Below are 13,084 nucleotides of genomic sequence, written 5' to 3' on the forward strand. Positions count from 1 at the left end.
GGATGAAGATGTTCACATCCTGGACAGAGAGGAACGATGGTTTGAGAGAGGAGTAAAGGAGGCCATCTTTGTGAAAAGAAATCGTCCATCATTAAACAGGGGTGGAGGCCTCCGGGTTCAATTGTCCCCCTCTTACAATGCTGTGATTGCTAGTATCACTCAGCCCTCTGTGAACAGTAAACAGCCATCAGTGTGCTAATGATCCATTGTTAGGCTGATGGTCCTTCTTGAGCATGTGATCAGCTGGTTTTGGTTGTCAGCAGCAAAACTGGTTGATCCACTCTGAGACGGTGCTATTTAAGAGACTGAGCTGAATACAGCTCCTCAGACTGAGGAAGTCTCTCGGATGAGAGACGAAACGTTTCTACATTTTTTTGTTGATTTGCTTTGTTTTGTTTTGTTTTTTTGAATGTCCAGAGGACCAGATTGAACTTTTTTGGATTTTTCTACCTGGATTATTGAGCATGCATCAGGATGTTTAAAGCTACTTAATAGAAATAGAAATAGAAACAGCCTTTATTGTCCCACGGATGGGAAATTCAAGTGTAACAGCAGCAACAGCAGCAACAGATAAAAAGATAAAAAGATTTCACACATTTAAAGAGATCAAGGTATAGTAGAAGTAGTAGTAGTAATAAATTTTATTTCAGTGTGCCTTTCAAAAACCCAAGGTCACCTTACAAAACAAATAAAAACAATTAATAAAAACTAAATCAGCAAGCAATTATATAAAACAAGTCATGATATGACAACACTTAAAACCAAGTTAAAGTGAATATGCCTGTTTGAACAGGTGTATTTTCAGCTGTGATTTAAAAGAGGGAAGGGAGTCTGTATTCCTGATGACAGGAGGGAGAGCGTTCCAGACCAGAGGAGTACAGTGACTGAAGGCTCTGTTCCCCATGGAGACGAGCAGAAGGAACAATAAGATGAGTTGCAGATGAGGATCTGAGGGAATAGGAAGCAGTGGAGATGTGAAGCAGATCACACAAATAAGGATGGGCAAGGCTATGGATGCACTTGAACGCATGAGTTAAAATTTTGAAATGTATTGCTTCTATGGGCACCCAGTGAAGCTGTTGCAGAACCAGGGTGGTATCTTCTCTGGATGTAGTACAATTTATGACCCGAGCTGCAGAGTTCTGAAGGAGTTTGAGTTTATGGAGATACTTATTCAGGGGACCAAAAAATAACAGAGTTGCAATAATTGATCCAGGAGGTGATAAGGCTATGGACAAGGATGGCAGCAGCATGAGGTTGAAGAAAGGGACGGAGTCAGTTAATGTTGCACAAGTGAAAATATGCAGACCGGGTGATGTAATTAATGAGATTGAAATGTGATCATAAAATACTCTGAGATTTGGTTAAAGTGGAGGCTGTGCCAATAAGTAAAACTTTTGTTTTCTTACTGTTAAGTTTAATAAAATTAGAGGAAAACCATGATCTAATTTCCATAAGACAGTTCGACAGAGATAGGTGGAAGGGATGAATTGGATTTTAAGGAAATGTAGAGCTGGGTGTTGTCTGCGTAGCAATGGAAATTGATATTACATTTGTGGAATATGTGGCCAAGAGGGAGCATGTAAATAATCAATAAAAGGAGCCCTAATATGGAACCCTGGGGCACACCTGCAGAAATGGGAAACAAACTTGAGGAATGGGATTTAAATTGAATAAACTTAGTGCAGCCTGAAAGATATGAGGTAAACTAAGCAAGTGGAGTTTGACAAATGCCAATGGATGCTAATCTGTTCAGGATGATATTATGAGAAATGGTTTCAAATGCTGCACTGAGATCAAAGAGAATGGTGAGAAGAGAATAATCAGCTGCCATTAAACGGTCATTGGTGATGCTTAATAAAGCCGTTTCTGTACTGTGGTGGGGCGGAAACCAGAGTGGAATTGTTCATAAAAATTATGCTTATTGAGGTGTGAGTGGAGCTGGGAGGCATGAACTTTTTCAAGGATTTTTGAAATAAAAGTAAGATTAGTGCGAAAGTTATCAAAATTATTAGGAGCAAACCAGGCTTTTTTTTTAGAAGTGGAGTGACAGAAGCAGTTTTCAGAGATGAACAATTCCAGTCTTAAGGGGAGAGTGAATGATAATGGTTATGAGAGGAACCAACGTAGGGAGACACATTTTAACTAACACTGTTGGAAGAGGGTCGAGCTGGCCGGATGATTTTGATTTATGACTATTTGTTACATCAGATATGGAAGGAAGAGTGAAAATTGAAAGTAAATGACAGGAGGGCAGTGGGGAGAATGGAGTCAACGTAAGTGTTAGCAGCTCCTACAGGGTTGTTGGTGGATATTAAACATTTTATCAGTGAAGAAGGACATGAGAGAGTTGCAAAAGTCAGCAAAGTACATGTGGGAGGGCAATGAGTCCTCGGGCTTAGTAATTTTAGCAAACAAAGACAACAGAGACTTGGGGTTACCTTCACTAGAACTGATTAAGCCAGAGTAGTATTCAGATTTAGCTGAGACAATGCAGTCCTTATAATGACAATATAACAAAATGATTATTATATATTTCTTTATGTATGGTGAGTCCAGCTTTCTTGAACAGACATTCCAGTTGGCGTCCTTTGGCTTTGAGATGATGCAGGTTGAGTGTAAACCATAGTGTTGAGCAAGAAAATTAAACAAATTTGTGTTTGAGTGGAGCAAATGTGTTGAGAAGGTTTTGGAGGTTGATGTTATTGTAGGAAGTGAGTTCATCAGGGGTTGAAGAGCAGTGAATAGACAGAAGGTCATTTAAAGGAGATGAGAAAATATCAGGATCAATTTCATTAATTTTCCTAAATGTAATGTCATGAGGAGTAAGGGTTTTGGAAGCTATTATATTTACATCAAAAGAAATAAACATGATCAGAAAGAGGAAACAAATTGGCTTTGCAGTGAATGAGGGTGACAGCAGAACTTAATCCAGAATATGCCCTTTAGAATAAGTGGGGAATTTGATGTATTGCTGGAGTCCAAAACTTTCCAGACAGGAGGTAAATTCTCTGGAGAGGAGGTTGTCATTGTTCATGTGACTATTAAAGTCACGGAAATGAGTTCTCGTGGCTCAATGAGACTACCTGGATAAATAAAAGGTAAAAAAAATAAAAATAAAGTCACCAACAATAATAATACTGGGAGAGAGAACAGAGAGATGAGTGAGAAGAGCAGCAAAGTCATATAAAAAATTCTTATTTGGCTTAGGTGGCCGATAAATGGTACATAAAATAATAGGAGTAGATCCAGGGAGCTGTGATGCGGTGTATTCAAATGAGTAGAAGAGGGGCCAGAGACGGGGAGAAGGAGGACTTTCTAGTGCTTCTGATGAACTATCGCGAGACCTCTGCCTCTACCAAAGTTGTGAGGGTGACAGATGTATGTAAACAAACTCGGGTGGAGTTGAGTCATTGAGGTAAACAAAGTCATTGGGATGTTGCTGTGTTACAGTCAAGCAAAGAAAGTCTAACTTGTGTTCAAAAAGAAGATCCCAGATTAGATGTCCCTTACCAGCGAGAGAGCGGATGTTTAATAGACCAAAGTTTATGTTGGAATTGCGATGCTTGACTGTAGGATTAGCCAACCTAGCCAGGTGGGCCAACACATTGCAGTTGACAGCCCTGTCAGTATTACAGGGAGGACGACAAGTTCTGGATCAAAAGGGTTCTACTTTGTTAGTGTCACTGATATTAAAGTTTCGCTGGGACCCTTGGTGGATGTACTTGCAGTGGGGATTAAAAGTGATGTCTGGATGGAGGTGAAGAGCCACAGGTGAAGGGACAGCTAGGTGGAATTGGAGTCGCAAAAGCTCTATGGCAGTGTACTGAAGGAGAGCTGTCACCAGGTGGTGGACAATGGATTAAACAGCCCAGGTTAGTACAGACCACACATGCACTCTCTGGATCCACATCTTAATCTGGTCCGTTGTCAAACAGTGCAGAAACTCTTGACAAATTTTTCAAAAAACCTCAAAAACAACCGTTAAGCAGCAGCAGCCAGATGTGCCAGTATTCACTCAACCGGAAGAAAAAGAAAAAAATATATCAGATATAAATACAAATCTGCTCTTCACCAGTTGTAGCCAATGTGGTCAGTCTCTAATTGGATCCATCACACTCCTCTGAGGCAGATTTCAGGCCTCTGTGAATGGCAATTCGGCTGGGGGACTTTTAATTTTGGAGTCCCAGACTCTCTGTGCACAATATCTGATCCAAACCTGGCAGCCCAGGAAAGATGTTGGACTTTGTGCTCGGAGGACCAGATGTTAAAAAAAATAATTAAGAGGCTCATTCAATGACTACAGACTCAGAGGCATGAAGATTCAACCAGCTTCACTCTCATGCAAGGAGATCCAACACAGATGAGCACAGAATCATTGAGCTTTCACAGAATGACCAGTACATTGTCCACAGTTGAACTGCGTTGTTCTTGGACCTGTCTTTGTTTATAGTGCTATGCACACATGAACATTAGCAGCTCTTATCTGTCAGAGGCTCCAGCTACAGACAGTGAGTCTCTCTTGCTCCAGACTGTATCAGCCCTGTCTCTCCCCGGGGACAGAGAAGTGATAAGTTCCAAGGCAGGATGATGGCAACAGGGTGAGATGTCCTTTAGCACAGCACAAAACACTGATCACAGTTTTCCAACAGTCACATACAGTGGCCTTAATGATGCTTATTTGATATAAATAAATCATATTTGCTTTTTGTATTGAACGCTTTTTGAATATTTGCTTTTGTATTTTTGTTGGCTCAATGTTTCACTGATTTTTTTTTCCCTTCATCCACATTCTTAGTGTTTTCTCTCTTTCTGCAACTGCCTCCTCAGACTTTACAGATGGGGATCCAGCATTTTTCCGGGTTGTTTGTGTTGTTGTGTATGGGGGTTGGCGGAGCCTTGCTGACCTTGGCAGGTGAACACACCTTTTATCACCTGGTCATACCCCACCTCCGGCGCTCGCCAACTCTGCAGTACTGGCTACACACCAGTCAGGTGGGTGAATGCATGTTCTTTCACTCAAGGCCTACCAATCCTTGGAGGAAATGCATGTTGACCACCGCCTTTCATGCCAGAGTTTTAGCCAATCATCTTTTATTGAGAAATGGTAAAGTTTTGGTCAAAACCGAAAACGTTTTGTGCAGTACCATGTGATATACCAAAAAAGGTCCATGCTCAATACGCTATGTGATGTGATATACTGTATGTATTGTGATTAACAGCTACTACCACATCAATTCTGAGCCCAATATATTTAAGATTGACCATCTTATAACAACTTTTGTGTTTTTAAAATGTAAATTAGCTGTGGAATCCATCTTGAGACAGAAAACCTTGAAACTTGAGTTTCTAAAACCTTTACATCCAATGGTCATATTGATTATTATAAATAACATTACACCCAATGGTTATATTGATCATTATAAATACCATTACATCCAATGGTTATATTGATCATTTTAAATAACACTACATCCAATGGTGAGGGGCCAGACAAAGTGCAGCCCAAACACCCCTATGATGAGAAAAATAAATGAACTCTCTGTTCCCTGGCCCAGACGTGGGTCACCGGGGCCCCACTCTGGAGCCAGGCCTGGAGGTGGGGCATGGTGGCGAGCACCTGGTGGCCGGGATTTTACCCATGGAGCTCGGCCGGGCACAACCTGAAGAGGAGATATGGGCCCCCTTCCCATGGGGTCACCACCTGTGGGAGGGGCCAAAAAGGTCGGGTGCAATGTGGGATGGGTGGTGGCCGAGGGCGAGGACCCTGGTGGTCTGATCCTCGGCTACAGAAGCTGGCTATTGGGACATGGAATGTCACATCTCTGGTGGGGAAGGAGCCTGAGCTGGTGTATGAGGTTGAGAGGTTCTGGCTAGGAATAGTCGGACTCACCTATACGCATGGCTCTAGCTCTGGCTCTGGAACCAGTTTCCTTGAGAGGGGTTGAACACTCTTCCACTCTGGAGTTGCTCCTGGTGAGAGGCGCCAAGCAGGAGTGGACATACTTGTTGCACCCCCATCTTGGTGCCTGTATGTTGGGGTTCACCCCAGTGAATGAGAGGGTAGCCTCTCTCCGCCTCCGTGTGGGGGGACGGGTTCTGACTATCATTTGTGCTTATGCACCTAACGGCAGTTCAGATTACCCACCCTTTTTGGAGTCCTTGGAGGGGGTACTGGAGAGTGCACCTCCTGGGGACTCCCTTGTTCTGCTGGGGGACTTCAATGCTCACGTGGGCAATGACAGTAAGACCTGGAGGGGTGTGGTTCAGAGGAACGCCCCCCCGGATCTGAACCCGAGTGGTGTTCTGTTGTTGGACTTCTGTGCTTGTCATGGATTGTTCATAACACCTCGTTCAAGCATAAGGGTGTCCATATGTGCTCTTGGCACCAGGACACCCTAGGCCGTAGTTCGATGATAGACTTTGTTGTCATCTCATCTGATCTGCGGCTGCATGTCTTGGACACTCGAGTGAAAAGAGGGGCGGAGCTGTCTACTGACCACTACCTAGTGGTGAGTTTGCGGCAATGGTGGGGAGGATGCTTGAGCTCAAGTGGCCAAAATGTGTTTTCTCCACAGGGTGTCTGGGCTCTTCCTTAGAGATAGGGTGATAAGCTCGGTCATCTGGAAGGGACTCGGAGTAGAGCCGCTGCTTCTCCACGTCGAGAGGAGCCAGTTGAGGTTGCTCGGGCATCTGGTTAGGATGCCTCCCGGATGCCTCCCTGGTGAGGTGTTCCGGACACATCCCACCGGGAGGAGACACAGAGGAAGACCCAGGACATGTTGGAGGGACCATGTTTCTCGGCTGGCCTGGGAACACCTTGGGATTCCGCCAGAGGAGCTGGACCACGTGGCTGGTGAGAGTGAAGTCTGGGCCTCCCTACTTAGGCTGCTACCCCCATGACCTGACCCTGGATAAGCGGAAGAAAATGGATGGATGGATGGACATCCAATGGTTATATTGATCATTTTAAATAGCATTACAGCCAATGATTATATTGATCATTTTAAGTAACATTTAATCCAATGGTTATATTGATAATTTTAAATAACATTGCATCCAATGGTTATATTGATCATTTTAATTAACTCTACAGCCAATGGTTATATTGATAATTTTAAATAACATTGTGAATCTAATGCAATTTGGAAGCATTCAGAATATAAAAAGGAGATTAGTTTCAGCCCGTACCACAAAAGTTTAGAGAAATATCTTAAAAATGATAACAATTTTTATGTTTTGTTTTTAGTCACTTGGCTTTGGAAGCCATCTTGTATCGGACTGACTCTAAACCTTAATCAGTGTACATTCAATGATTACTTTGAGAATTTCATTAAAGCCTGTCCACTGGTTAAAAAAATATTTTTGCTAATTCCAAAGCAGGTGAAACATTATCACCTTTGGCTGTGATTAACATTAAAGAAACTATCAAAGATCAGTTGTAACTTTAATTTTACTGTCCGAAATCCAACTGCAACCGTGGCGTAGTCGTATATGCTTTGCCTGTAGGTGATGTGTGCCTTCTAGTGTTTAAAACGCAGAATAACACAGAAAATCTGACATTTTTCCTTGAGGACAAATACAGTTTGACCTTTGATATTACTTTAATTAATGTGAATAAAATACTTTAATGATGTAATTAGGCTCAATAAGTTGCCCATAATTTATCTTGGAAATTTAAACAATCTGACATTCTTTTAAGCTGCTCTGATAACTGGTTAAAACCACACATTCTAGTTCTTTGTCAGTTTAACGTCATTATCAATGTCAAGGTGTCTTTATTGTCATTCGTACCACATGTGGTACATGTGGTGAAACAAAATTGTGTACACAGTTATATTTTATCTGAGACTAATGCCCCCTTTTCCACAGTGAAAGCTCGGATCAGATCAGCTCGGTTCACTACGGTTTTGAGCGCTTTTCCATTATCATTATTTTGTGAAACAGGTCCCTATTTTGTCCCTGCTTCTCAAAGGGTCTAAGCGAGCCGAGCCAGCACAAAAAATGTGACGTCAGAACACTGTTGGTCACTGATTGGTCAGGGGGAGGAGTCACTGGATCTTTAAGAAACTTTTCACCCATCTGCCATTTGCAATTACTCGGAACTCAGAACAGCAGCTGGATCTATTTTTAAGATTTTAAAAACAATAATGACAAACCGTGGTCTAATTCATTCAACCTTTATTTAGACAGGTAATCCCATTGAGCCTCAAGGACTCATTTACAAGAGACCTGATTTCAACAAAGAAAAATGACAACAATGGACAAAAGCAACAACAACAAACAATTATAAAAAGTCATACTGCAGGTTTTTTTTTTGTTTTTTTTTTTTTACAAATAGGATGAATGCTGAAGTTCAGGCATTTTTGTTGTGCTTCTGTGGCTTCGAGCTCCGGTCACCGCGGAGGATCATTTGAGCTGCTGACTCAAAGACTCGCATGATCATGAAGGCCAAATCCCGATCCTGGCAGACGGGCGGAGGATGGAAACGATTAAAAAAAACATTTTATGTATAAAAAATATTGTCTTTTTTTTATTAGGGAAAATAAAAAAAATAAAACTGTGCTGGCTTTATCATGAACACATGTGTTCACTTTAATGACTATTAAATAATCTGCTAAAGTTAACTCGGATGAAATCACAAAAAGAAAAAAATATTTGATCTCTTTGGAATATTTTCCTCAAACATGTTTAAAGAAGAGATACAGCCTTTAGTTCAACATTATTCTAACCCACAGATGTACAAATCACAAAAGAAAAAAATTTAAATCAAAGCTAAAAATAAATTGCGGGGAGTGGTGGCGCAGAGGCTAGAAAAGGTGGGCCTGTGATCGGAAGATCGCCGGTTCAAGCCCCAGAACCAACAATATCAAAAATGTGGGTGGGGTAGGTGAAGCACCCACACCTGCCCCCACCCTCATTCGCCCCACTCTGGGCCCATGAGCAAGGCCCTTAACCACCATCTGCTCCCTAAACAGGTCCCTATTGAAAATGAGTTCTCATGGCTCAATGAGACTATCTGTATGAATAAAGTGATGTAAATAACTAAAAACAGGAACATGTCTGTTGGTTTATGCCATGAACTTAGCAGAGGTTTAAAGCCATTTAACATTTTATTTTATTTAATTCATATATTCATTAATTTAAAAGACACAAAACAAATTCATCAAAAAGAAAACATCGAATGAAAAGAGTGTAGAAAGAAGAAAAATCTTATATCTGCCCTTTATTAAAAAAAAAAAAACTTTAAACAATCACTTTAATTAATCACTTTAATATCCACTTTAAAGCTTGGAATAAAAAGCAACATGTTTTGTGTTAGCAGAATTTAATTCTAACTTTCAAACTTATCCAACATTAATAAAACTTACCTAGAGTTGCTTTTTTGGACATGCATGCATAGATTTGTATAAATTGTACTTGAGAGGAGATTATTACAGCCTCATATAAAAGCTATGATGATGATATTGGAACTGGATCAGTATCGGACGATATTTAGATTTAGGTATCGGATTGGAAGTAAAAAAAATGTGGATTGGTGCATCATTAATGGAAACACAACGCGTACCGAGCTGAACTGACCTGATCCGAGCCGTCACTGTGAAAAAAGGGCATAATCATTGGGGATTGCCTGAAGGCAGCCTCCTCTTATCTACCTGAAAAGGGTCTTGCTCTTCCTTAAACTTTAATGTGTCCCGAACCTCAACTCACAAATGTTATCTCAAAATGCCCGGCTTGTCTCTGTGACGTGTGCTATTACTTTTATTGGCATTTCTAGTTACCATGGTGACATAATTTGCTAACAACACAACTTTTCCTCATTGAAAACACTGACAGAACTCTTCAGAGCCTCCAACAGCCTCAATGAGGTCACATGACCTAGAGTTGAGAGGTCCCTGAACAAAACACTGATTAACTTTTGGAGCCAATTTGGTTCAAGATGGCTGCCACAGCTAACTCAGAAAACTCTAAATTGACTAACAGTCTTTCTTTGAGATATTGAGATGAAACTTTGTATGGTTGTAGCTGAGAGCTAGTTGTTATACATTCCTCATGCAAATTAATAATCCAAAATGGCCATCTTAGCAAAAAGGGAAACGATACGTTAAGGCAGCTATTTTAAAAGAAATTGAGATGAAATTTGATGTGGTGGTACCTCACAGAAATGCACAATTAATTCTGAATTCAAATCTATAAATGCAAGATAGCCACCAAAAATATAATCAAATGGATATAACTCAAATGTTTTTAGAGCCATTCAGCTGAAATCTGGTGTGGTAGTAGCTGAGAGCAATGCCCAAAACTTAGTATTGTCAAATCAGCATTTTAAAATAGCTGCAATGTGGCAGTCCCCATCGAAGTTCCTTCAGGAACTTTCTAGTTTTATATTCAAATGTTATGTGCCAGATTTTGGTCAGATTTTTAAAATAACTATATAATTTGAGCTAATGTAAAAATATTTCTACCTAATAATATACATGTTGATTATTAGATAAAATCTGCAGAATCTCATTCTGCACACAAGCATTTGTAGGAGTTAGAAAAAAACCCCAAAGAATAAACTTAAAGGTCACTTGTCTGTTTCTGCTGCCCTAACCAATTTTAAATGAGATGCCCATGGCAGTTTTTGGTGTGAATAATGGAAATAGCATTTTGAGCATCTAGACTCTTCATATTTGTTTGCTATATCTCTGAAAGTGCAGCCAGTTCAGAGCAGCCTCCCAATATCCATCACCAAACTAACAGCTATCTGATAAAATGTTTCTGTTTTGTGCCATGTGATTATTCCAATGTGTAAAAAATGTATTTTTTGCAGAGACTGTCAAACATACAGCAGGAAATTTAAAAAAATAAAGCACACCTTGGTTTGGAGATGGTCAGACTAACTTAACCTCTTTAATCAAAATGGATTTAAGCAACTGATTATGTAATGGGTCCTAAGATTTTAGGCATATAAGGTTTTTTTAATTCAAAGGAGAACTTAAGTAGTTTTTTTGTTTTTTTAAAAAAAAAAGAGCTGTCACAGCTGGCCTGTGCAGCTGGGTAGAAGAATATTAGCTTATCTAAATGTACCTCTACTGGTTTTCTGCAGGTCTCATAAAGCCATAACAGATTTCTGATTCCTATTCCTATCTGTGCTTGCAGAAAATCCACAGAGCTCTTAACACTGCATACGAGGATGCTGGGAAGGAGCTGACCGGCCTCGACCAGAAGTAATGAGCTCAATGACATTTTGTTACACCTCCAATTTCTGTTCATTTCAGCAAGTTCTGCAATGAAATATGATTCTAAGAAAACTTTGGAATGAAATGTCTTCATGTTTTATGTGCAAACCTACACTAACACTTACACAGTTACTATATATCTTTAATATGAAAAAATATTGCTGTTAAAAAGAAAATCAACATCAAATCATCTTTGCATTAAAATTCTCAGACATAAATAATTCAATATTTAAATTATATTTATTTTTAGAGTACCAACTCGCAACAAAAGTCATTTCAGGGGACTGTTCAAAAACATTCAAAAACATTATAAAATACAGATTAGTTTTTTTTTTAAATATTTTTTATCTTCACTTTCATCATCCTGAGCAACACATAAGCAAAAGTAAACAAAAAAGGCTCCTTTTAACAGGAAGAATCCTCCAACTCAAATAGGTTTAGGATAAACAACCATCTGCCTCAACTGGTTGGGGTTAGAGAGGACAGATAAAGACATAAAAAGAATGATCAGGTCAGGTGTAGTTACTATGGAAAGAATGAGGAAAAAAACAAAGTAATGATGGAAATGATTACAAATATGATATGGCGAGTAGAGCAAGAAAAGACAGCAGCACAGTTGAGAAATATGATCTGCTCGTCCTCCAGCTGTCTAAGCAAGTAGCAGCAGAACTAAGTGATAACTCAGGAAACTAGGAATATAACGGTACGCTATAATCACATTTCGGTTTGGTTCGGTTTCAGGGAGAGCTTGGTTCGGTCAATTTTTGTTACAAAAAAGGCCAAAATAAAGACTTACAAAATGTTTATTTTGAAAATATGCCAAGTAAACAATATGTTTGTATAAAAATAAATAAAAGTGACCCATTTGGATTATATTTTAAATAAATGGCACTCTATACAATAAATATACTAACAATAATAAAAATCTTAATAAATACAATAACAGTCAGAACCAGAACAATAAGCAGCAACAGACTGTTTACAATGTAAGTAATCAAGTTTTAAGTTTTTGGACAAAAAGACCAACTTGTCCACATTTTCTGCCAAAAGCACAGATCTACTTGCAGTGAATATCTCCAGTGGTGGAGAAAACCGCTCACTAACCGGTAGCAGGAATAGAGAGTGGCTGTACAAACCGGATTCCAAAAAAGTTGGGACACTAAACAAATTGTGAATAAAAACTGAATGCAATGATGTGGAGATGGCAAATGCCAATATTTTATTCGTAATATAACATAGATGACAGATCAAAAGTTTAATCTGAGTAAATGTAACATTTTAAAGGAAAAATACGTTGCTTCAAAATTTCAGTGTCAACAAATCCCCAAGAAGTTGGGACAAGTAGCAATAAGTGGCTGAAAAAAGGAAAATGAGCATATAACGAACAGCTGGAAGACCAAAGAACACTAATTAGGACAATTGACAACATGATTGGGTATAAAAAGAGCTTCTCAGAGTGTCAGTGTCTCTTAGAAGCCAAGATGGTAAGAGGATCACCAATTCCACCATTGTTATGCAGATCGATAGTGCAGCAATACCAGAATGGTGTTACCCAGCGTAAAATAGCCAAGACTTTTAAGTTATCATCAACCGTGCATAACATCATCAAAAGATTCAGAGAATCTGGAACAATCGCTGTGCGTAAGGGTCAAGGCCGTAAAACTCTACTGGATGCTCATGATCTCCGGGCCCTTAAACGTCACTGCACCTCAAACAGGAATGCCACTGTCAAGGAAATAACAGAATGGGCTCAGGAATACTTCCAGAAAGCATTGTCAGTGAACACAATCCACCGTGCCATCCTCCGTTGCCAGCTGAAACTCTACAGTGCAAAGAGGAAGCCATTTCTAAGCAAGCTC

The 13,084-nt window shown here is 39.8% G+C and overlaps 1 protein-coding gene across 1 annotated transcript in view; it reads left to right on the forward strand.

Moving 5' to 3' along the window:
• The window catches only part of LOC119427267 (glutamate receptor ionotropic, NMDA 3B), a 102,630-nt gene that overhangs the window by 73,630 nt on the left and 15,916 nt on the right, over positions 1–13,084 (forward strand). Inside the window, exons 10-11 of the mRNA XM_037694848.1 lie at positions 4,831–4,995; positions 11,146–11,213. Of these exons, the coding sequence (XP_037550776.1) occupies positions 4,831–4,995; positions 11,146–11,213 (233 nt within the window). The remainder of the gene's footprint in view (positions 1–4,830; positions 4,996–11,145; positions 11,214–13,084) is intronic.

Source organism: Nematolebias whitei, chromosome 21 (genome assembly GCF_014905685.2).
Source record: "Nematolebias whitei isolate Nwh7 chromosome 21, NemWhi1, whole genome shotgun sequence".
Taxonomy (NCBI): Eukaryota; Metazoa; Chordata; class Actinopteri; order Cyprinodontiformes; family Rivulidae; genus Nematolebias; species Nematolebias whitei.